This window comes from Salvia miltiorrhiza, chromosome 2 (assembly GCF_028751815.1).
Source record: "Salvia miltiorrhiza cultivar Shanhuang (shh) chromosome 2, IMPLAD_Smil_shh, whole genome shotgun sequence".
In the NCBI taxonomy this organism is placed as follows: Eukaryota; Viridiplantae; Streptophyta; class Magnoliopsida; order Lamiales; family Lamiaceae; genus Salvia; species Salvia miltiorrhiza.
In genome coordinates this window covers 51,462,243-51,483,296 of record NC_080388.1, presented here as the reverse complement: position 1 = coordinate 51,483,296, position 21,054 = coordinate 51,462,243, and the positions used below count along the sequence as shown (strand labels likewise).

The following is a 21,054-nucleotide window of genomic DNA, read 5'->3' as shown; positions in this document are numbered from 1 at the left end:
AGAAGTGAAAATGTGTTTAAAGGGTAAAACTTTTACTTAAAAAGGAAAGAGCCCCACTTATGATGGGACACCCAAAATAGAAAGAGCTAGTCTCACTTATAGTGGGACGGAGGGAATACTTTAATATGTATTAAAATAAATGGTAGATAATACTTAATGTATTTAGATTAAATAGACTCATGCATGTTTAATTAAATAAATTCATGTCTATATATATGACTGTCAATTTATTGTAACTCATTAAACATGCATTTTCATGTTTCTACCAATTGATCGTATTTAATTAAACACTTTTATGCATCAATATATTCAATGTGACTAATTAAATATGTTAGAGAAATCAATCGAAACCATAAATCAAGAAGAATAAAAAACAACACAAACAACGGTTTACGTGGTTCGGTCAAAGGCCTATGTCCACGGAGGGTCAAGAGAAGTTTTATTGCTGTCGCCGGAGAAATCACTGCAGCTAAACCACTACAATGTGTTTACAAGAAACTCAACACACACACTGCAATACGCTCACACTTTTTCTCTCTCAATCTTTCTTGGTGAAGAAGAAGACTAACTAACTCAACTAACTCAACAAATAAACGGCTTATTAGATGCCAATACAGAACAACACCGTTCAACCATAAAACGTGCTTCACTTAATAAAAGCGTTGCACGCCTTATCCAAAGTATTTGCAGACCAGTCCTTCAATTATGGTAATAAACCATAATCACCTCCTCTAGCTTCGAAAGGCACTATCTTTACAAAATATATATTCATGTATCAACTAATACATTATACTCCCTTCGTCCTTATAAAAAGTAACCATTTGTGAATGACACGGATTTTAATAAAGTAGTTGAATGTGTTGTGAGTGAAGTAAGAGCATCTGCAGCGCTGGGTGCGATGGCCGGATCGAACCCGGCCTATCGCACCCAGCGCCGTTGCCGCACCCGGGTGTGAAGGGGGGGGGGGGGCGTTGCTTCGCACTCGTGCATAGTGGGAGCGAAGGAGGGGGCGTGTAAACACGCGCCCCTTTTCGGCCAAAAAAAAAAAATTAAAAAACAAAATTTAAAATGCATGCAGTAGCCGTTTTTTACCGTTTTTTTTTCCCGTTGCCCTTTTTTTTTTTTTCTAGACCCCCTCTATATATACATATACAACCTCATTTTCTTCTTCATCCTCTATCATTCATCCATTCTCCTTATTCATCCATTCTCCTCATCTTCTAAATTATTTCAACAAATAGCAATGGAAGGCGATTGGAGCAACTATTGGCGTGAACATCCTCAAAATCCATCCCCCGGCGAATCAAATGCTTCCAGGCAAGGATTCTCGCCGTTCACGCAAGAATCGAATGCCTTTCAAGCGGCGGCCACCAATTTGAACCCCCGTTTTGCCGCCGTTGCCGAGCCCGATCCCGACGTGGAGGAGATTGCTTCTATGCCGGCGGCCACCAAACGTAGCAACTATTATCCGCCAGAAACGGTGCTAATTTGCCATTTGTATTGCGAGCACACCCACGACTCTGTGGTGGGTGTCAACCAAAAAGGGGCGAAGTTTTGGGGCTCCCTCTGCACCGAATACAACGCTAAAAGGCCCCAAGGATCTATTTCACGCGACGTCACGCAAATCAAATCTCACTTTCAACGGGTGTCGAAGGATGCGAAGAGGTTTGAGGCCATGCACAAAAAATGCCACGATCAATGGAAATCAGGCTTGAGTGATATTCAAATCCTGGAGCAAGCAGATGCAATGTGGCTAGCCGAGTACTGTGTTCCGTTCCGGTATCCGCATGCATGGAAGATCTTGCGCGAGTTCAAGAAATTTGCAAATCTCGGCGAGGATGTTCACTCCGATGTCCATTCGGACAAACGATCAAAGGGGTCCGACGATCTTCCCACAACGACTTCTAGTGACGCGAGTATCTCCACCCGGCCCCAAGGCCAAAAGGCGGCCAAGAGAGACAAGCGGAAAGGCAAGAAAAAGGCCGAAGAGACGTCGGAGGATAACCAAAAAGCTCTCGGGTACATGGCGAATATGGTGAATGCAATGGAAACGTTCTCCCAAGTTCAACGTGACCTCGCCGATAGCATGTTGATGAGCCGGAACACCTCTCAAATAAATCCCGACGAATTGGCGTTTCACATGTGCAAGGTGGCGGAGATCAAGCAACGACACAACATCCCGTAGATTTTTAGGATTTTTTATTTTATGTTTGTTTTAATTTAAGTAATTTAGGATTTTAATTTCTTGTATTTCTTTTATTTCTATCAATGTAGGATTTGAATTTTAATTCAATGAAATTTTAATTTCTTAATTATTGTAAAATGAAAACTAGAAGAAAACTAATTCAAAAATAAAATAAAATCTATTGCACCCAAGTGGGTGCAATACCATTGTTGGAGTGGGTGCAATAGAAGTGGGACCCATTCTATTGCACCCACTATGGGTGCAAGCATTGTGGATGCTCTAAGAGTCCTAATTTATTGTGAGCGGAAAAGTTACCAAAAATAAATTGGATACATTTTATGAGGACGGACGAAAATGACAAATTTGATGCTTTTTATGAGGACGGAGGGTCCAACTAATTAGATATATTCATGTATGATATATAATTGAATTACTATATATATATATATATATATATATATATATATATATATATAGGGGGCGGTTATTCAATAAACCACCCTTATTTTAAGAATTACGAACCAGCAAAAATGCATGAATTTTATGTATAACACGCATGACTAAACTGTATAAAGGTATGAATTGCGAAAAATAATTTTTTGCTACCTTTGGGATTCGAACTCAGGACCATGAATTTACCCAACAAGATTATGAATCAACCGTAGATCTTGATGATCTAAGGGCTGAAAATGGTTCCTAATTTATATTTTAAGAAGCGTTCTTATTTTAGCCTTCCCCTATATATATATATATATATATATATATATATATATATATATATATATATATATATATATATATATATATATATATATATAGGGGAAGCCTAAAATAAAAATCAAAGTTAAACTATAAAATATGAACCATTTTCAGCTCTTGGATCATCAAGATCTACGGTTAATTCATCACCTTGTTGGAATAATTCATGGTCCTGAGTTCGAATCTCATAGGTAGCAAAAAATTTAATTTTCATAATTCATACATTTACACAGCGGATTCATAGGTGTTCTACATATAATTCATACATTTTAATTAGTTTATAGTTTATAGTCTAAGAGGAGTTTTCTGAATAGCCCTCCCCTATATATATATATATATATATATATATATATATATATATCCCCTCCCAAAAAAGAAATTAGGACAAGATCAATGGGACGGAGGGAGTTAATACTTATTTTCAAAGACAAAATATACCTATATTTTGTAGAATATATAAATTTTTACTCATTATGACTATTTTTCCCTTGTATCAATTCGAATTTAGATTATACTTTAATATTTTAACTTTTGATTTAATAATTATAATGTACAAAAAAGTCGGAAAAAAATAGTTCTGCCACCGACCATCATGCCACCATCGTTCTTCTCGCAAATCCAATATTGCCACCGACGATCATAATTCAAAAATCAACTATCATCAATCCACCACCACCACCACTCCCACTCCATATATAAATCTACCACCACCATACATACTCGACTCGAATGCTCAATGCTCGATCAAGTATTCGAGCATCAAGAATCAAGAATCAAAAACCAAGACTATCAACCATTAATTTAATTTGAACTATTTGCTCGATACTAAAGTGTCGAGCACCGAGTATCCAACGCATATCCCAAATTCAAGAGAAAGAGAGATAGGTGCAGCGACGGAGCACAACGATGCAAGCAGTGAGGCGGAGATTGAAATGTGGCAGAGTGAGGCGATACACATGGGACGACAAAGCGAGAGGCGCGGCTAGAAACAACAATAAAGTGTGTTAATTTGTTTTATTCTTTTCCCATTAGTTTTAAACATATTTTGAGTAAAGTGTCTAAATATCAAGTTCTTCAAAAAGTGTGCATTATTTTTTATGTTTTAGTTTCCATGAGTATATATATATATATATATATTGTTAGAGTATTTATATACTCTTAAGTATTATTGTCATTGTGTAGATAAAAAGGAGTTTCTGCTGAAGTCTCACAGAATGTCTCTTGTTGAGTTGCTTGTTCGGTTGCAAGGTTCTGCTGGTTTGTTTCCTTGCGGGTTTTTGAAGTTTTTTGGAAAGATATCTTTAAGATATTGCTTTTGCTTGAAGAGTCCGTTTCTTTAGGGTGTCCTCGTACCCTAGGACTTGCTGCCTTATGGAAACTCTACATGGGCCCTACGTTGGTTTGGTTTGACAGTTCATGGGCTCTCTACTTCTTGGCAAGGGTTTCATATTTAAAGAGACGTCATCGATCGAAGGCTGTGGCTGCACTCATCGTTATTCTACTTATTTTGAGAGAGTATTTTCGTGCATCTAGAGAGCATACAATACGTGAGGGTGTGCTGTTGCTTTACAGTTTATTTCCTTGAAAGCGTAAGTTGGTTTTATGTTTGGTGATCTGTACTTTGTTTTGTTGGAGTGGTTTTTGGTTGTTGTGTGGAACGTGGATTGAGTATCAATCACGTTTGTGAAGAGTGAGTTCTATCTTGCTCTTGGTAGTTCACATAGGTGACGATTTGGGAAGAAATAGAGGCTAGGAAGATCGAGTCTTCGCGTGTAAGTCCTTTGTATTTCTTATCCTCACTAGTGAACTGTTTGAACTGGGCGAGGCCCCCCAGACGTAGGTGTTTTATCACCGAACTGGGTTACCATTGTTGGTGTCTTGTGTTCTTTACTTTCTGCTCGATTTTCTTTGAGTATCGCTGCTTACGTTGTTTGTGTGTTGCCGAGACAATTGATCGTTGGATAGGTACAATTTCAATTGGTACCAGAGCGGGATCACCCAAGTTATCGGTGTTGATTCCTGGTGTATCTATCCTGTTCTTTCCGCTGCTGTGTTCGTGTGTTTAATGGCGCTGCAAAGAGAAGGTGGGTCTGTTGTGAGACCACCCCTACTTGATGGAAGCAATTATATCTACTGGAAAATGCGAATGACTTCCTTCATTCGTGCGGTCGATGAGAATGCTTGGACTTCTGTTGAAGAAGGATGGACTGCCCCAAGTGATGAGGAGGGAAAACTGAAGCCCAGAAACAAGTGGACGACTACTGAATTGGCAGCTTCCAATGCCAATCAAAAGGCGCTGAATTCCATTCAAAATGCAGTAACCATGGAAGTGTTTGCTCTTATATCCATGTGTGATAATGCAAAAGAGGCGTGGGATGTTTTAATGAGTACTTATGAGGGGAATTCTAAAGTTAAAAAACAGCGTCTCCAACAACTTGCTACGAAGTTTGAAGAACTGAGGATGGACGAGAATGAGGATATTAGCACCTTTCATGGCAAACTACTTGCTCTTGCTAATGAAAGTTTCTCTCTTGGAGAAAGAATTCCTGAGGAAAAGCTTGTGCGAAAGGTGATGCGTGCTCTACCTGAAAGATTTGACTACAAACTCACTGCCATAGATGAAGCAAGAGACATCAGTGATATGAAGCTTGAAGAACTCATAGGTTCTTTAAGAACGTTCGAAATGAATCTTCGGCCAGAGAGAACTGAAAAGAAGAAGAGTATTGCGTTTGTCGCTGATTCCGGAAACAGCAAGAAGGGCTCTACCAAATATGATTCTGATGATTTAATTGAATCTCTTGCTCTTTTTACCAAAAAATTTGGTAAAGCTTTCAATAAGTTCAAAAAGAGAAATGATGGAGGTAGAGGTTTTCAGAATGCAAAAAGCTTTCAACTATCTCAAGGGAAGAAGGATCAAGGGTCTGCTTCAAAATCTGGAATTCAATGCTATGAATGTCATGGTTATGGACACATTCAAGCTGAATGTGCGAATACTTTGAAGAAGCTGAACAAGGAAAACAAATCCTACAATGTCTCATTGAGTGATGATGAAACGGATGACAGTGGGAGCGAGTCAGAGGATGAACCGGTTGCACTTATAAGCTCTATTAAGCTTACCAAAGAGGAGGAGGTTGATGATGATCCCCTGAAACTTGAGATAGATTCAGACATTCAAGAGAACAATGTCGCATATGCTGCTAAAATGGAGGAAATCCCAGCCAAAGTCTCTTCAGATGTTGTTACTGTGGAAGAGACTGAAAGTGATAATGAGGATATTGATGAAAGCTTCTTGACAGAGAATTATGAACTGATGTACAAGAAGTGTGTAGCTGTGCTTGAGCTGAATAAATCTCTTTCCACTCAACTTAGCAATGTCTCGAAGGAACGTGATGAACTTGTGGATCTCTGTGAAAAACAAAAGGCTGAACTGGTGGCTCTTCGACAGACTATGAAATCTAAGATTGATGAACTGGAGCATCATCAAAAACTTGTTAAAATGATGAATACCGGGACTGAAAAGTTGGACGAAATTCTGGAAAATAGTCAAAGCTCTGGAAATAAAGCTGGATTAGGCTTTCAAGGAAAAGGATGGATTCCCAAAGATGATGGAGGAAAAGCTAAAGCCACGCCCCCCAACGCAGTTGATCAGCCGCCTAAACCACCTGTGCTTCGACCAGCTGCTTATAAAAATGCTCATTCGAAGAAAAACTACAATAGAGCTTTCGTTCCAACTTGTCACTACTGTGGAAGGAGAGGTCATATCAGACCTAGATGTCGATTTCTTCTACGCGACATCCAAAATATGAGAAATTCCCAAAATTATCGGCCAAGGATGAACAGAGGATATGTTGTTCACAACTCTCTTTGGTCTAGCTTTCATCGGTCATGGTATTTAGATAGTGGTTGCTCTAAGCATATGACTGGAGATGAGAAGCATCTGGAGGATATTCATACAATTGTTGAAGAAAGAGTAACTTTTGGTGATGGTGTCCAGGCAAAGGTCGTAGGAACAGGTACTTTGAATGTTCCAGGTATGCCTAAACTAAAAAATGTCATGCTAGTTGAAGGGTTGAAGGCCAATCTGATCAGTATCAGTCAGCTCTGCGATGAACAGATGACGGTTATTTTCGACAAAGATAAGTGCATTGTTAAAGATGGAGATAAGGAGTATATCTCGGGCAAGCGATCAAGTGATAATTGCTACATTGTATCTCCTGATAATTCATGTTTTCAGGTTCTTGGAGATGATACTGATGCCGATTGGGCAGGGAGTCCCGATGATCGGAAAAGCACTTCCGGTGGTTGTTTCTATTTGGGAAATAATCTGGTCTCATGGCACAATAAGAAACAGAATTGTGTATCTCAATCATCCACAGAAACTGAATACATAGCAGCTGGCAGTGCTTGTACGCAACTTATATGGATGACTCATATGATGGAAGATTATGGAATACCATTCCGGGGTTATACTCTATATTGTGACAACAGGAGTGCTATTGACATCACCAAGAATCCTGTTCTCCACTCTCGCACTAAACACATCGAGATTCGCCATCATTTTATTAGAGAATTGGTGGAGGAGAAAACTCTCAATTTGGAGTTCTTGCCTACTGAAAGGCAGATAGCGGATATTTTGACGAAGCCATTGGATGCCGAAAGATTTGAGAAGTTACGTGGAGAGCTGGGGCTCTGTATCTTATGACTATCCGTCTTGAGGAAAACATGGGTACTCTGCTATTTTGTGAAATTTTCTAGCATAAGTACCAGTTCTTGTTCATGTTTCAAATGGAGTCTCTTCAAAAGTGTTATCTTTGCAGATATGAAGTACATTTATTCCGGTCGATCTTCTGTTAATCAAGTCAAACTTGATCAGACTTGTGTTTATTGGTCCTGTGATCATTCAAGTGTTGTGCGAATGGATCATATCTTATTAGCTATATTGGGCTTCAATTTCTATGGGTTAATTCTTTTGGGGTTTTCTCTTTCTAAAAGCAACAGCTGGGCTTCTCCTATTTTAGCCCATTGGTATGAAAAAGAGCCCAAGATCAGAGAACCTTCATCTCCTTATTTCGGTTCCCTCGCCAAAATTGAGTATCACTATTTCTCTCTCAAGGGAAGTTATCTCTCCAAGAGCTCCGAAGATTCCATGGGTTCCTACGGTCGTCTCACTGAGTGCTCTGGCGATTCTGACGCCTCCGACCATACTCACTCTGTAGAGGACGGTCAACCTTCACCACCTGTTCAAATTGAAGGTGTGAACAACAATTTTACTGATGAGAATGGTGATTCTAGCGGCAATGATGATCCTCCTCGAACAGCTGCTCAAATTGCTCGCGGAATTTGGGCTGATTTGACAGCCTCGCGTAAATGCTTCGCGGCAATGGTCCTGCTGGTGCAATACCTGATGAAGGTTCTAAGGATGAAGATTCTGATGGGTCTGGCAACTAGCTCTTTGTCATTGTTGTGACAAAAAGGGGGAGAAATTATGGTTCTTTCGTTTTTGTGCAGGTGGTGGTTGCTATGGTGCTTGCTTATAGTAATTTTTGGATGATGGCATGTAATCCAAGAACTCCGGTGCTTCCTCTTTGCTCTTATGTTTTTGTGCCGACGTTATTTCCTTCAGGGGGAGAGTTCTTGTTAAGGGGGAGTGTTTTCTGTTTCTGCTGTGTACTCTTGTGTTGTGCAGAAAAGTGATTTTGTCTACACCAATGACAAAGGGGGAGATATATATATATATATATATATATATATATATATATATATATATATATATTTGAGATAGTGTATATTTTATCTTTTAATGTTAAAAGTGGGTATAAATTATCATTAGCCCCAATAAAATTATATTTTAACGAATAAATTCTTTTTTCTTAATTATACGAATAAATTAGTAATTAGTAATCAAATGAAAGAAAGAAACGGACAAGTGTAACTGTCTTTGTCTACTTTCACTCGTTAGTTTGAGCCTAACCACGATCTTGTTTTCGTACCGTAGAAAGATTAGGAAATTGAAAAAATATTGACCTTCCATTTTAGTTTTGCCTCTTCTATCCTTTTCCCGTATCGTTAACAATTATAAAAGCCCCCCATTCTGTTTCACTTTCCCACTTCACTACTTGTTCTCTCCTACAATCCAATCCATTGCACACGTGTGATATGCATATATAGCACTTATAAAATATATACTAGTCGATAGCATCTGGTGAGAGAGAGTGAGATAGCAGAATGACGGTTCAAGATGAAAACGTGGGTCCATCTTCTCTAGAGATACAGCAATCGGGGCAGGCGAAGGCGCCGATGAAAGTAGTAATTGTGGTGGCGGCGATAGCGGCGGGAGTGCAATTCGGGTGGGCCCTACAGCTGTCCCTGCTAACCCCATACGTGCAGCTGCTGGGAGTTCCCCACACGTGGGCTGCCTTCGTGTGGCTGTGCGGCCCCATCTCCGGTTTGCTGGTGCAGCCCATCGCCGGCTACTACAGCGACAACTGCACCTCCCGCTTTGGGCGCCGCCGCCCCTTCATCGCTGGCGGAGCGATCCTCGTTGCGATAGCCGTCTTCCTCATCGGTTTCGCCGCCGACATCGGTGTCGCCAGCGGCGATCCTACCGGCAAGGCTCCGAAGCCAAGGGCCACCGCCGTGTTCGTGGTCGGGTTCTGGATCCTCGATGTTGCGAATAACACGTTGCAGGTACGAGATTAAGAAATAATAATCCAATCTATATACTAAAATTATTTGTATGGCAATTTTATTAATGTTAAAGCTAAAATATAGTTAGTTGTGATTAAAAGTGAATTGAGAAATAGGAATGGTGCAGGGGCCATGTAGGGCTTTGCTGGCGGATTTATCAGGCGGAGAAGCTCGGAGAATGAGCACATCAAACGCGCTCTTCTCCTTCTTCATGGCGGTGGGGAACGTCCTCGGGTACGCGGCCGGCTCCTACACTCACCTCTACAAAATCTTGCCCTTCTCGAAAACGGAGGCGTGCGACGTCTACTGTGCGAATCTGAAGGTGTGCTTCATGATCGCCATCGCCATCCTGCTAATCATCACCATCCTGGCCCTGGTGTTTGTCCGCGAGACCCCTCAGGAGGCGGCGGAGCCAGATCCGGCGAAGAAGGGCCAGATCCCGGTGTTCGGGGAATTATTCGGTGCACTCAAGGAGCTCCCGAGGCCGATGTGGATCGTGATGCTGGTCACGGCATTCAACTGGGTGGCGTGGTTCCCATTCCTTCTCTTCGACACGGACTGGATGGGGAGGGAGGTCTACGGCGGCAAAGTCGGCGAGGGCACTCTCTACGACCAGGGCGTGCGCGCCGGCGCCTTGGGCCTCATGATCAACTCTGTCGTTTTGGGCTTCGCCTCGCTCGGTGTGCAGTTCTTGGCTAAGGGCTACGTCGGGGTCAAGAAGATCTGGGGCGGCGCCAATTTCATCCTTGCCATCGGCATGGCCTTGACCGTCATCGTCACCAAGGCCGCACAAAACTCGCGCCACTATGGCCCCGACGGCGCTCTCCAGCCCCCCGAATCCGGCGTCAAGATTGGAGCTTTGGCCGTCTTTGCATTCCTCGGCATTCCTCTCTCCGTCACCTTCAGCATTCCATTTGCTATGGCCTCCATTTTTTCCAGCGACTCCGGTTCAGGACAAGGCAAATATCCCATATCTATATTCCCTAATTAATAATCTACATATATATAATCGGATCATATTCATTTACTGCAGGCCTATCACTTGGACTTCTAAACCTTGCAATAGTTGTTCCGCAGGTACATTTATAATTAATTAAGGCCTCTACATTTTTTTATACGTTAATAACTAATTAATTTGGTGCATGCAGATGTTTGTTTCCGTCTTAAGTGGCCCCTGGGACGCCCTCTTCGGCGGCGGAAACCTACCCGCCTTTGTTGTTGGGGCCGTCTCAGCCGCCGTCAGTGGTGTTTTGGCCCTCACCATGCTCCCGTCGCCGCCTGCCGACGCCATGGAAAATCAGGGTTTGACTGCCGGAGGGCCTCACTAGCTACCAACTCATTATCCATCTTCAAATTCATTTGTTTTAGTCCCCTTCAATTAATTTGGTCGTTTAATTTTCAATTTTTGGGCGTCTAATTATTGCCCTCTCTACCTAGCTCGCTCTTAATTATATCTTCAACTTTGACCGAATTAATTAATTTGTACACGCTATGCGTGAGCTGTGACTATATTTTTTTATATCAATAATGAACATGATGATCGTCTGTGATGCCTAAATCTTTATGTAATGACTCATCCCTAAAGAAATGACCGTGATTTTCAGCCCAACATTTTTTTTCCTTCTTAATATATGTTCCTGAATGTAGATTTCAATGTTGATCTATAGCTATATCAACAACATTGAATAGTTTTTTTAGGGTTAATTACGCCAAAACTCATGAACTATATCCCAATTGTTAACTTTTCCATGAACTTTTTTTTATCATGCAATTCCCTGAATTTAAGGGGTTGAACAATTTTTTCCATGATTTTTAAAAATCTCCAAATTCACAGTTGACATGGAATTTTTTAAGTGACCAGAAATCTGACATGGCATTACCGGTGAAGAATCGAAATGACGTCGTTTAATTATGGGTAAAACTACGTCGTTTAACACCAGTTTCACTTTCTGAGCCCTAATTTCTCTACAAGTGATGCAGAGGAAAAAGAGGAAATTGACGGTGGAGAAGTTTCCGATGTGGCTTGAGAAATCGGCAGTGGAGAAGTCTATATAACTCTCATCTAATTCCGGCGGTGGTCTTTTGGCGGCGTTCCACTGGACCTGGAGGAGTGGGAGGGAAAATGATGGATTTTTCTTGTTTTTTTTTTTTTTTTTTTTATAATTGTTTTCCACGTATCAATTTTTCAGTCCAAGTATGTGCCATATCATCTCGTTATTGCTACGTGAGAGCTATGTAAGCTCGGAGCTTCACCGGAGAAAAAATCATGAAAAAATTGTTCAATCCCTTAAATTCAGGGAATTTCTGATTTAAAAAAAAAGTACATGAAAAATTTGAACATTGGGGTATAGTTTATGAGTTTTGGTGTAATTAACCTTTTTTCTTAATTAATTAATCATAGTTTTTCGTTACAGCTCACCCTCAAATAACTTTACGAGAATCTTTTGGTTTGAGTGATAAGACATGATTAATAAAATAATCCAACTTAATTAAACAATTATTTAGTTTATATGATATGATTGGGCCCGAAATGGATAACTACACCCGCACTCTATTATATCATACAATTGAGTGATTATGTATCAGCCCAAAATTTAATGTGTTTTTTTAGTTACCCTCGAGATCTATTAATCTTATCAATCTTATTTATCCTATTCATCAAACCAAACGTTTCATCAATAGTTCATGTCATAGTTAGGTATTATGGCTAGAAGCAGGTTATGAGATATCAATGGATAAAGTATACGTAATGTCGTTATTAAAAGAAGTTTTAATGGGTAAAACACTAAAACCTACTATCCACTTTTAATAGGGATAGGAATATCTTTTCTAAAAAATAATGATAAAATATGTAGTGGTACTAATTTTGTGTAAACCCAATTAATTATATTATTCAGTTCAACAAAATAGTCCAATTAAACAAGTAGAACTATTTTCATATTAACAAGCCCATAGACAAGCCCAACAAAGAAGGATACATTGTTTCGTCAAGCCAAGCCCTTAGAAGGCGATCAAGTCAGAGGAGCATCATGGGATATCTTCTTCAAAAACTCGGAGCAGATATATTTGAACTCAAGTCCAAAGACAACCCTAATCGTCACATACCTATCTATACATATGACCTAATAAGGTCGGATAAGGGATGGAATCATTCATATTCCGATCACCCTCACTTACACAACCAGAAATAGTGTTTTGTGGATTCAAGTTTTAAAATTCGAATTCACAACCAATATTATTGCTAGTTGTGAATTCAAAGTTTAAGACTCGAATTCACGACTAGCACTATTTCTAGTTATGATCAATTCCAGTTTTAAAATTTGAATTCACGACCAACACTAGCTATTCAGTTGTGAATTCGAGTTTTAAAATTTGATGTCACAACTAAAAATAGTGTTGATTGTGAATTCAAATTTTAAAATACAAATTCACAACCAACACTAGCGATTTATAAGTTGTGAATTCATCGAACTGGTTGTGAATTCAAGAACATTAACAATAAAAACTCACCTCGTAATATTTTTTGAAAATTTTCCCAATTTATACTGATAGACACGAATTTTCTATAGTAACAAACCATCATAATAAATGGAGTAACATTCATGTTTGGAATTAGAAGAATGCTAATTACAAAGCTTCCATCACAATAAACAACATTCATGTGTGAAATTATGAGAATGCTAATTTCCAAAGAGAAACATTCGAGTTTTTCCTCAGAGAGAAAATTGAGACGAACGATCATGCTTCATTCCATCGAAATCAATTCGAAAAAGCTATAGGAATGGAAGAAAGACGAAGGCCTTGCCGGTATCAGGATCGAATTTATCAGGATTGGATTGAGGGTGCACTGTCATGATCTGGGAATCCTCCGTGATATCGAATTGTCGACGGCCGATGGTGGTGACGTCGCTGTTTTCTGTTGCCTTGCATGGAACGTCGATTTCAATGAGAGCGAAGAGTTGACCGGCGATTAGGGCAAGACTAGTGTTGGCGGTGCTGACGCCTTTCGAGCAGTAGTGAGGAGCAAAGAGGTGGTGATTTTATTGGTGAAATAGTAGGCGGCGCTAAACGACGCTGCTCACGAGCAAATCTACCAATAAGAGAAAATTGAGTAGATCTGAGGAGGCGGCGCGACGACGATTAAGTAATAAAGAAATTTAAAGATCACACGACGGTGGACTCGAACCCATAACCTTAGGCATTGGACATTAACCATCTACCGCTGGACCAACATACGCACACAAAAGCATCTAGCCTTTTTCCTCTTAGAAGAAGCAACTTAAGTTGAAACTGTAACCTACCGCACACAAAAGAACCGCACCCAAACCCTCTCACGCTTCTTCTTCCACCGTCAACACGCACTGTACCGCGACGGAGAAGACAAGAAAAACGCGACATAACACAAGCCAAACTTCTCACCCGTCTCACCGACCATGGCATAGATTCTTAATTTCTATAAAAAAAAACTTCCGACCCACTTCCCCTATTGTTGGAAATCGTTTTTGTTCTCTGTATGGCTGATCAAAAGTCGTGGTTTTTTTTCAGCTCTATGGATTGCTCCGATGCAATTCTTGAAACTCCAGCAGCTGCTTACGAGCTGCTCTTCAAGTCGGCCGTCGCGATACCCTTGCCGCATTATTTAGCGGCGGCCCTTTTCTGTTTTGCTGTCGTCTTGTACAATTTCTTGGAATTTCATTTTCTTCAAGATCTTCTCACTGGATTTCGCGGGGGCCCCGTTTTCTTGACGTACAATGCGAGCTCCGACATTTATCATGGGGTTGTGTCGAAGTGTCGGACGCTTCATGGGAGGTAATGTCGAAGAAAATATATGTTAACATTGAGTTTCTGAATTTTCAGAACATAAATTATGCTTAATTTGATGTCTATATGATATTTGGCGGTAGTTGACTCCGCAATCCACTGCGTGAAATTAGGAAATGCGGTGGAGTGCGTGAAATTTTTAGAGTAGGAAAACTAACATACAAAATCTGGTTTGTGTGTGTGTGGTTCTTTCTGATTTGCAAGGACAATTGAGTGATCAAGAAAGCAATACTCCTGTATAATTGTTTTAGAATATGTAGGTTTGACATGTACAATACTTGTATTTGAGCCTATGATCATGCCTGCTTTCTCTTTTAGATGTGCTTGGTATTGGTTGCTTCACAGTCCTTATTTGTTAATTTGTGTTATGCATATCTCTTGGTTCGGCATAGCTAGTTTGTTTAGCTAATTTTCTGCCATATCGTTTCTTTTTGTGCCACAATAAGTAGGTACTTGGCTACACTGTGGCTCTCGAGTCCACATTTCCAAACTTCTTTTCTAAACTTCTTTGGGAGGCCACCAGTGTTCACCTATAGAAGGTGAGGTTCTTTCTTCTCTTTAGATGCTAAATTCTTATGGACTGTGCAACACAACTTGATGATTTTATAATTTGAATTCCCGCAGAAGATAAAGAAAACATGGCATACATACGATACTATTCTACTATTTCAGTGAAATGCTAATAACTTTTGCTCTGTATTTTCTGATAGGTCCTTGTAATGTTAATTGTATAATGTTTTTAGCCATTCTCTTTTGTTAGTTCTTGCAAAGTTATGCTTGACTATGCGGTGAAGGCCAGGGAGATTATGTCATGAACGAAGTATTATATGAATGATCGGGGGAATAATGATTTCTTGAGCTTAATTGATAAATGTGAGCGGTCCATTTTGCTTCAGTTGCTTTACTTTCTGAAGAAACAGAGCTGTGAAATCATCTGTTGCATCTTCTGAGATTAACATATTTTTGTATTTGCAAGAATATAATTAGGGAATTTTGGTTGACGATATTTTAGATAGATGCATAACTTTTATCCGTCTGATTTATCTGTGTTTCTTTAGGCAGATGTTTCATGCATCTGACGGTGGGACTTTTGCTCTGGATTGGCTGTTGCATTCTGATGGTAAAGAAATCATACCGAAATTATTAAGTGCAATTGGCTGAGGCACACAAAATAGTTTACTCTTAAGAATGTTATGGTGATTTAGTGGATATCCAAGTACCAATGTCGTATGTAATTTGTATATGCCATAGGTCTGTCGTACACATTCCATGTTCAATTACTACTTATAATAATTCCAAAACCTTTTTGGTTTTGTGAAGTTTTGGCTTTTAGTTAGTTACTTCTATGGAATTTAATAACTAAATCCTGCATGCTTTTGTTATGACATTATCTCTCAAACATCATCCTGTGAGTAAAAGACTATGTATAATACAACTACTCTCTCCGTCCCACAAGAATGTATCACTTTCCATTTTCGTCCGACCCATAAGAATGTATCACCTCTATTTTGGGACATGACCTCACGTTCTCTTTTTACATGACCCCACACAATTCAACCACAACCACTTATTTCTACATGGTGGGACCCTTTCTCCACTCAATGCATTATCTACCAAACATTTCTTAAAACCCATGCGGTCCCCCAAGTGATACATTCTTATGGGACGGAGGGAGTAGTAAATAATAGAAAAGAACTATCTATGTGTAGTGCCATTTTATTCATCACTCTTTCTAGGCGCAAGTGTTATAGTTATATAGGGATTGGGGTGGGCAAGGATTCTTCTGTCTAGAAATGTTATTTCTCTAGCCTTTGATGAGAGCATGAAATGCAAGTTTTTCTTTTCTTGAATGTTCACTACTTTTGGCTTCTTGGTGATAAATTGTATGTTTTGGGTAATGTCTGGTATCTTCATTTTGGTTGTTGAATTCTGTTCGTCCCTTTTTACCTTGCTTATTTATGGCAGTTTCTGGAGTAGCTGTTCAAAATGATAATGTCCTTGCAAAGGATGATGCAACTCCTATTGTTATTATGATTCCTGGACTAACAAGTGATTCAGCTTCTCCTGTAAGCCTAGGCTTTTGTATCCGCAATTTACAAGAATGATAGTCATTTTATTTTCTTTTTATTGTATAAAATTAGTTAAATATTGCCTCTGTTCTCTTTGTTTTTTATATGTGAGTATGACTCTAAAAGAAATGTGATATGGACTCTAATACACAGAAAAAGAAATGTGTTACATAGCCATACCACACATGTTTTTGGTTAACTTGTGTCATGTTTGGTAATTTGCCTCAGCCTTTATGTCAAACCTGAATTTAATCAATAGAAGTTCAAGATGATGATATTTTAAGGGGTAAATCGAACTTTAGCTTGTTCATTTCACTGTGATGCATAATTTTAATACATTTGATGCCATCCATGCTGAAAAGCAGTTGCCTACCAGGTTGCCATTTGATAGAGTGAGACCTTATGAATTGGTAACCGCTGCTTTTCTCTATAATTTATATGTGTAATTAGCCTCTTGTCTATGGCTGCAGTACATGAAACATCTTGTCTTTGGTACCGCCAAAAATGGATTGAATGTGGTTGTAAGCAATCATCGAGGACTGGGTGGTGTCTCAATTACTGTAAGTATTAGAGATGAAAAGAATTGTCAGCATAATACGCAGAAGAATGGCTTTCCGACTGCTCTCAAAATTTGTTTCTTTATATGTGATAGCATGTTGTAATTTAGACATGAGCACATGTGATTTGATGCTAGATATCTTACACCTTTTAAGGTAGGTGAAAGTTTTGATTATCACATCATTTGATATTAGCTCTATTTCAGATTTTCCATGAGAACCAGTCATTTTAGCAAATCTATCACTGGAAGATTGATCTCAATCATTGTATTCTGACTGATGTTAGTTTGTAATTTACGCAGACTGATTGCTTTTATAATGCTGGATGGACCGAAGATGTACGTGAAGTTATTAACCACTTACATAAAGAGTATTCTGCAGCTCCATTGTTTGTAGTGGGAACAAGTATCGGTGCAAACATTCTGGTAGAGTTCTGCATTATGTCTTCATGCTTACAAGGGAATGACAATGTCGATCTGAGCATGCCTTTCTAAACCGTTAGGTAAAATATCTTGGAGAGGACGGAGAAAATGTTCCAATTGCAGGTGCTGCAGCAGTTTGCTCTCCTTGGGATCTCTTGGTCAGTTGATGTGAACTACATGTATTTGAATAAAAAATGTACGACCTGTTTAATGAACGACATTTAAACTTGGCTTAAGAGTACTCTGATCAGACAGTTTCTTGTGATTTTATTGTAAAGATTCTTTCAAATTTGCTGAGTAAGGTCAAAAACTGCTGCTGCTTTGTGACTGTAATTTTACGCTATATAAACTTTTTGAACATAGCTTTAATTCCTAATATGTGTTGCGTAGATATTATATTCTCACTGACTCTTTCCCAGTGTTGTGATTTTGTTTTAGTTATTTAGTTTCATATTCAAATTTGTTTTTCCATTTCCACATTCCCAGATTGGTTCCAGGTTTATATCTCGAAGGCTTATTCAAAAGTTATACGACAGAGCTCTTACTATTGGTCTTCAAGGCTATGCGCAGCTGTATGTTGCATCACCTTTTTACATAATTCCTTACTAACTTTGATAGGCAATCGAAGCATTTGGGGATGCAACAGATTGATGGACAGCATGTATAGTTTTTTCTTCATATGTCTGACTGTTGTGCGCTTCACTAGCTAAACTATGATTGCTTGCACAATGCAGACATGAAACTCGATATACTCGTCTTGCTAATTGGGAGGGTATAATAAAGGTTAGTCTTCCACATTTGTAATATGCTCTTTTGGGCCTCAGCTATGTCTGTGGTTCTTGCCTAGCTTGCTTGTGAAGTGTCTCGACTGTGAGCTCTTCTTTCCGAAATCTATGCATATCACGGAGGCTTGTAGTAGTATCTAGGTTAGCACTGAGCCCATATGGTCTATTTTCAAGTCTTTTTTTCTATTAGATCTCTCATTGTTCATCTGCATGAGTATTTTTATGGATTGCTGTTTCCTGTACAAAATTTACGGCTTCATGCACCTGATATTTTGTAATAATCTTACCAAAATAAGTAATTATACTTTCTCAAATTTGGATCTTAGTGAAGGTTAATTGGGGCTCAATTCAATCTTACCTAATATAGAGTACTAATTTTGTTCGAACATGTTTTCGTTGAAGTACTTTAGTGTTATGATAGTATTTTCATTCGCTGATGATACCTATATTATCTGCAGTCACGTACCGTTCGGGATTTTGATACCCATGCCACCTGCCTTGTTGGGGAATACGAGGTACCTCTCAGTCTCTATTTCTGAAGCTTTTCAAATTTACTTTTTTTCTTCTAACTCGGTATAAATACCAACTCACTGACATCGATTTTTTTTTTTTTTTATTTAATGTTTACACAAAGACTGTGGATACATACTATAGACGCTGTAGTAGTTCTGCTTTTATCGGAAGAGTATCAGTTCCGTTGCTCTGCATAAGTGCGTTGGATGATCCAGTCTGCACCGTAGAAGCCATTCCTTGGGATGAATGCCGGTATAGTTGCTTATATTTTTCCATGAAGTGCCTAATTCCTTTCTACCTTTGGAATTCACCTGATATAGTGCTAAGATGTTTTCTGATGGCAGAGCAAATAAAAATGTAGTCTTAGCTACAACTCTTCACGGTGGACATCTCGCATTCTTTGAAGGCATAACTGGATCTCGCCTGTGGTATAGTTTCTTTTTGGTCGTGTTATGTATATTTTCTGAATTATTGAGAGAAACATAAAATAGCTCTTCCTCCTTTTCTTGAACAGTTAGATCTTTCATCTTTGATGTGTCGCCTTGCTAGATTTAGTTTGCAACAGGCCTCGTAAATATATTGATGTTATACTTCCCTCGATTTCCAAATCTAGATCGAACATGCTTCCATTATTCTACTAGTCCAATGTAAATGTACATTGATTCTTCTCCATTCGAATGTACAATAGCCTCACCTTGAAATTTGAATGTAGACATTACATTCAAATATAAAAGAATATCTTTGTTTTGAAACACTAATTCTTCTTCTTTTCAGGTGGGTGAGAGCAGTTAATGAATTTCTCGGAGTTTTACTCTCGAGTCCATACATGCACAAACAGAACAAGGTACACGATATATTCGTCACCTTGCTTCCTGTCCACTCGGGTGTTTACTTTGGGTGATAGCTTAGATAGATGAAATAATATACGCTAAATTAACCACATGCTTCGATCAAAATTTGGACAATTTTTAGAGCTTGTTTGATTGTATAATCTTTCAAATTACAAAATATAAATCTTATGTATTGTCAATCCGATCCTTGACAGAAAGGAAACACCATTTATCCCCCTAATATGTTAGTCGTGATTGCAGGTGGAAAGTGTCGGGCCTCATTCTCCTCTTATGCAAACTTCGATCGATCAAGGCCCCTACCTCAACGTAGCTGATGGAATGGTGGCTGCAATGGGGAATGAGCACACAGATGGCGAGGAGACATCCGAAGAGATCAAAGATCGCGATCATCAGACTGATCAAACAGTTTCAGTTACAGACAGCCATGTCTTTGATGGAAGGAAATCCGATATTGCTACCAACGATGCTCAAACCTCCGAAGACAATGCTGGTTTGAAGGGCTCAGGGATCGTTCGAAGATGCTTGCACCAACTTTCGCGACAAAGCAACAAATCCATCTGGCTGCTTGCTTATATAGCCATCATGTCATCCTGGCCTCTAGTCGGAGCTGCACTCGGTTATCTCTATAGAAGGAAGTTGATGAAAGGCTTACCGGGAAGAGGACCAAAATGATCGGAATTCGGACGCAACAGGTTGCGCTGTCGTCTGTAACAATTAAAGTCTGATCTCCCTTGATAAACTCTCTTTGAAAATGAAACTTGTGCTCTTCATAGCTTAATAAGCTTCAAGGAAAGTTTCCTTGATTTGGTTATTTCTCTGGTTTTGGCTTTTCATGTGTTTCTTATTTGAAGGGTTTTGCTTCCTTCGCTCCCTGTTTATTTTCATACTACACACACACACATATATATATATATAGGGGATGATTACAGTGAAAAGTGAAAATCACAATTTAAAATGAAAACTGAGAACACTGCATTGACATGTAAAGTTATTGTATTTGTTGTGCAATTAATTGTACTCCGAAAAAAGTTTTAAAAAATTAAAATTTTCCTCTTTAGAATTCTAACCTAGGTGGTGCATTCGTTCATTAAGAGAGTGTTTGGCTGAGTTTATATGTTTTTCAAAACAGTTTATAAGTTGTTTATGAGCTTATAAGTCATTTCAAATTATTCGGCAAAATAAGTTCTTAGATAACTTATAAGCTCTAAAAATGAACTTCAAAGAGTAATAAGCTCCCCAAAAAATAAGTTCATCTACATCAATTTATTTTTTTATAATCTTATATGCAACAATCATTTTATAAATATTTTTTAACTATAATTTGTTATTTTCATCATATACCATTTCAAGTTCATTTCTTTCGGTTTTCATTTTCTATCCAAACACTTTGATAACTTATAAGCTC

At 39.0% G+C, this 21,054-nt stretch overlaps 2 protein-coding genes across 2 annotated transcripts; both read left to right on the top strand.

The window, feature by feature from the left end:
- Nucleotides 1-9,056: 9,056 nt before the first annotated feature.
- LOC131010083 (sucrose transport protein-like) lies at nucleotides 9,057-11,189 on the top strand. The gene is made up of 4 exons (XM_057937474.1): nucleotides 9,057-9,631; nucleotides 9,759-10,590; nucleotides 10,665-10,708; nucleotides 10,780-11,189. Exons 1-4 carry the CDS (start codon nucleotides 9,170-9,172, stop codon nucleotides 10,957-10,959), a joined length of 1,518 nt encoding a protein of 505 aa, XP_057793457.1. The 5' UTR covers nucleotides 9,057-9,169; the 3' UTR covers nucleotides 10,960-11,189.
- A 2,746-nt stretch (nucleotides 11,190-13,935) lies between these two features.
- Nucleotides 13,936-20,460, top strand: LOC131010082 (uncharacterized). Its single transcript, XM_057937473.1, has 14 exons — nucleotides 13,936-14,440; nucleotides 14,902-14,991; nucleotides 15,511-15,572; nucleotides 16,418-16,518; nucleotides 16,992-17,081; nucleotides 17,381-17,503; nucleotides 17,581-17,658; nucleotides 17,987-18,072; nucleotides 18,235-18,283; nucleotides 18,744-18,800; nucleotides 18,920-19,050; nucleotides 19,143-19,226; nucleotides 19,573-19,642; nucleotides 19,890-20,460. Exons 1-14 carry the CDS (start codon nucleotides 14,145-14,147, stop codon nucleotides 20,319-20,321), a joined length of 1,749 nt encoding a protein of 582 aa, XP_057793456.1. The 5' UTR covers nucleotides 13,936-14,144; the 3' UTR covers nucleotides 20,322-20,460.
- The last annotated feature ends 594 nt before the right edge of the window (nucleotides 20,461-21,054 follow it).

Bases quoted from the DNA above. Each gene is read 5' to 3' on its own strand.
- LOC131010083 (XM_057937474.1), top strand. From the start codon at position 9,170: ATGACGGTTCAAGATGAAAACGTGGGTCCATCTTCTCTAGAGATACAG. The intron at 10,591-10,664 runs GCAAATATCCCA...CATTTACTGCAG, and splicing joins CGACTCCGGTTCAGGACAAG to GCCTATCACTTGGACTTCTA. The intron at 10,709-10,779 runs GTACATTTATAA...TGGTGCATGCAG, and splicing joins TTGCAATAGTTGTTCCGCAG to ATGTTTGTTTCCGTCTTAAG.
- LOC131010082 (XM_057937473.1), top strand. From the start codon at position 14,145: ATGGCTGATCAAAAGTCGTGGTTTTTTTTCAGCTCTATGGATTGCTCC. The intron at 17,504-17,580 runs GTAGAGTTCTGC...CTAAACCGTTAG, and splicing joins GTATCGGTGCAAACATTCTG to GTAAAATATCTTGGAGAGGA. The intron at 18,801-18,919 runs GTACCTCTCAGT...GTTTACACAAAG, and splicing joins GCCTTGTTGGGGAATACGAG to ACTGTGGATACATACTATAG.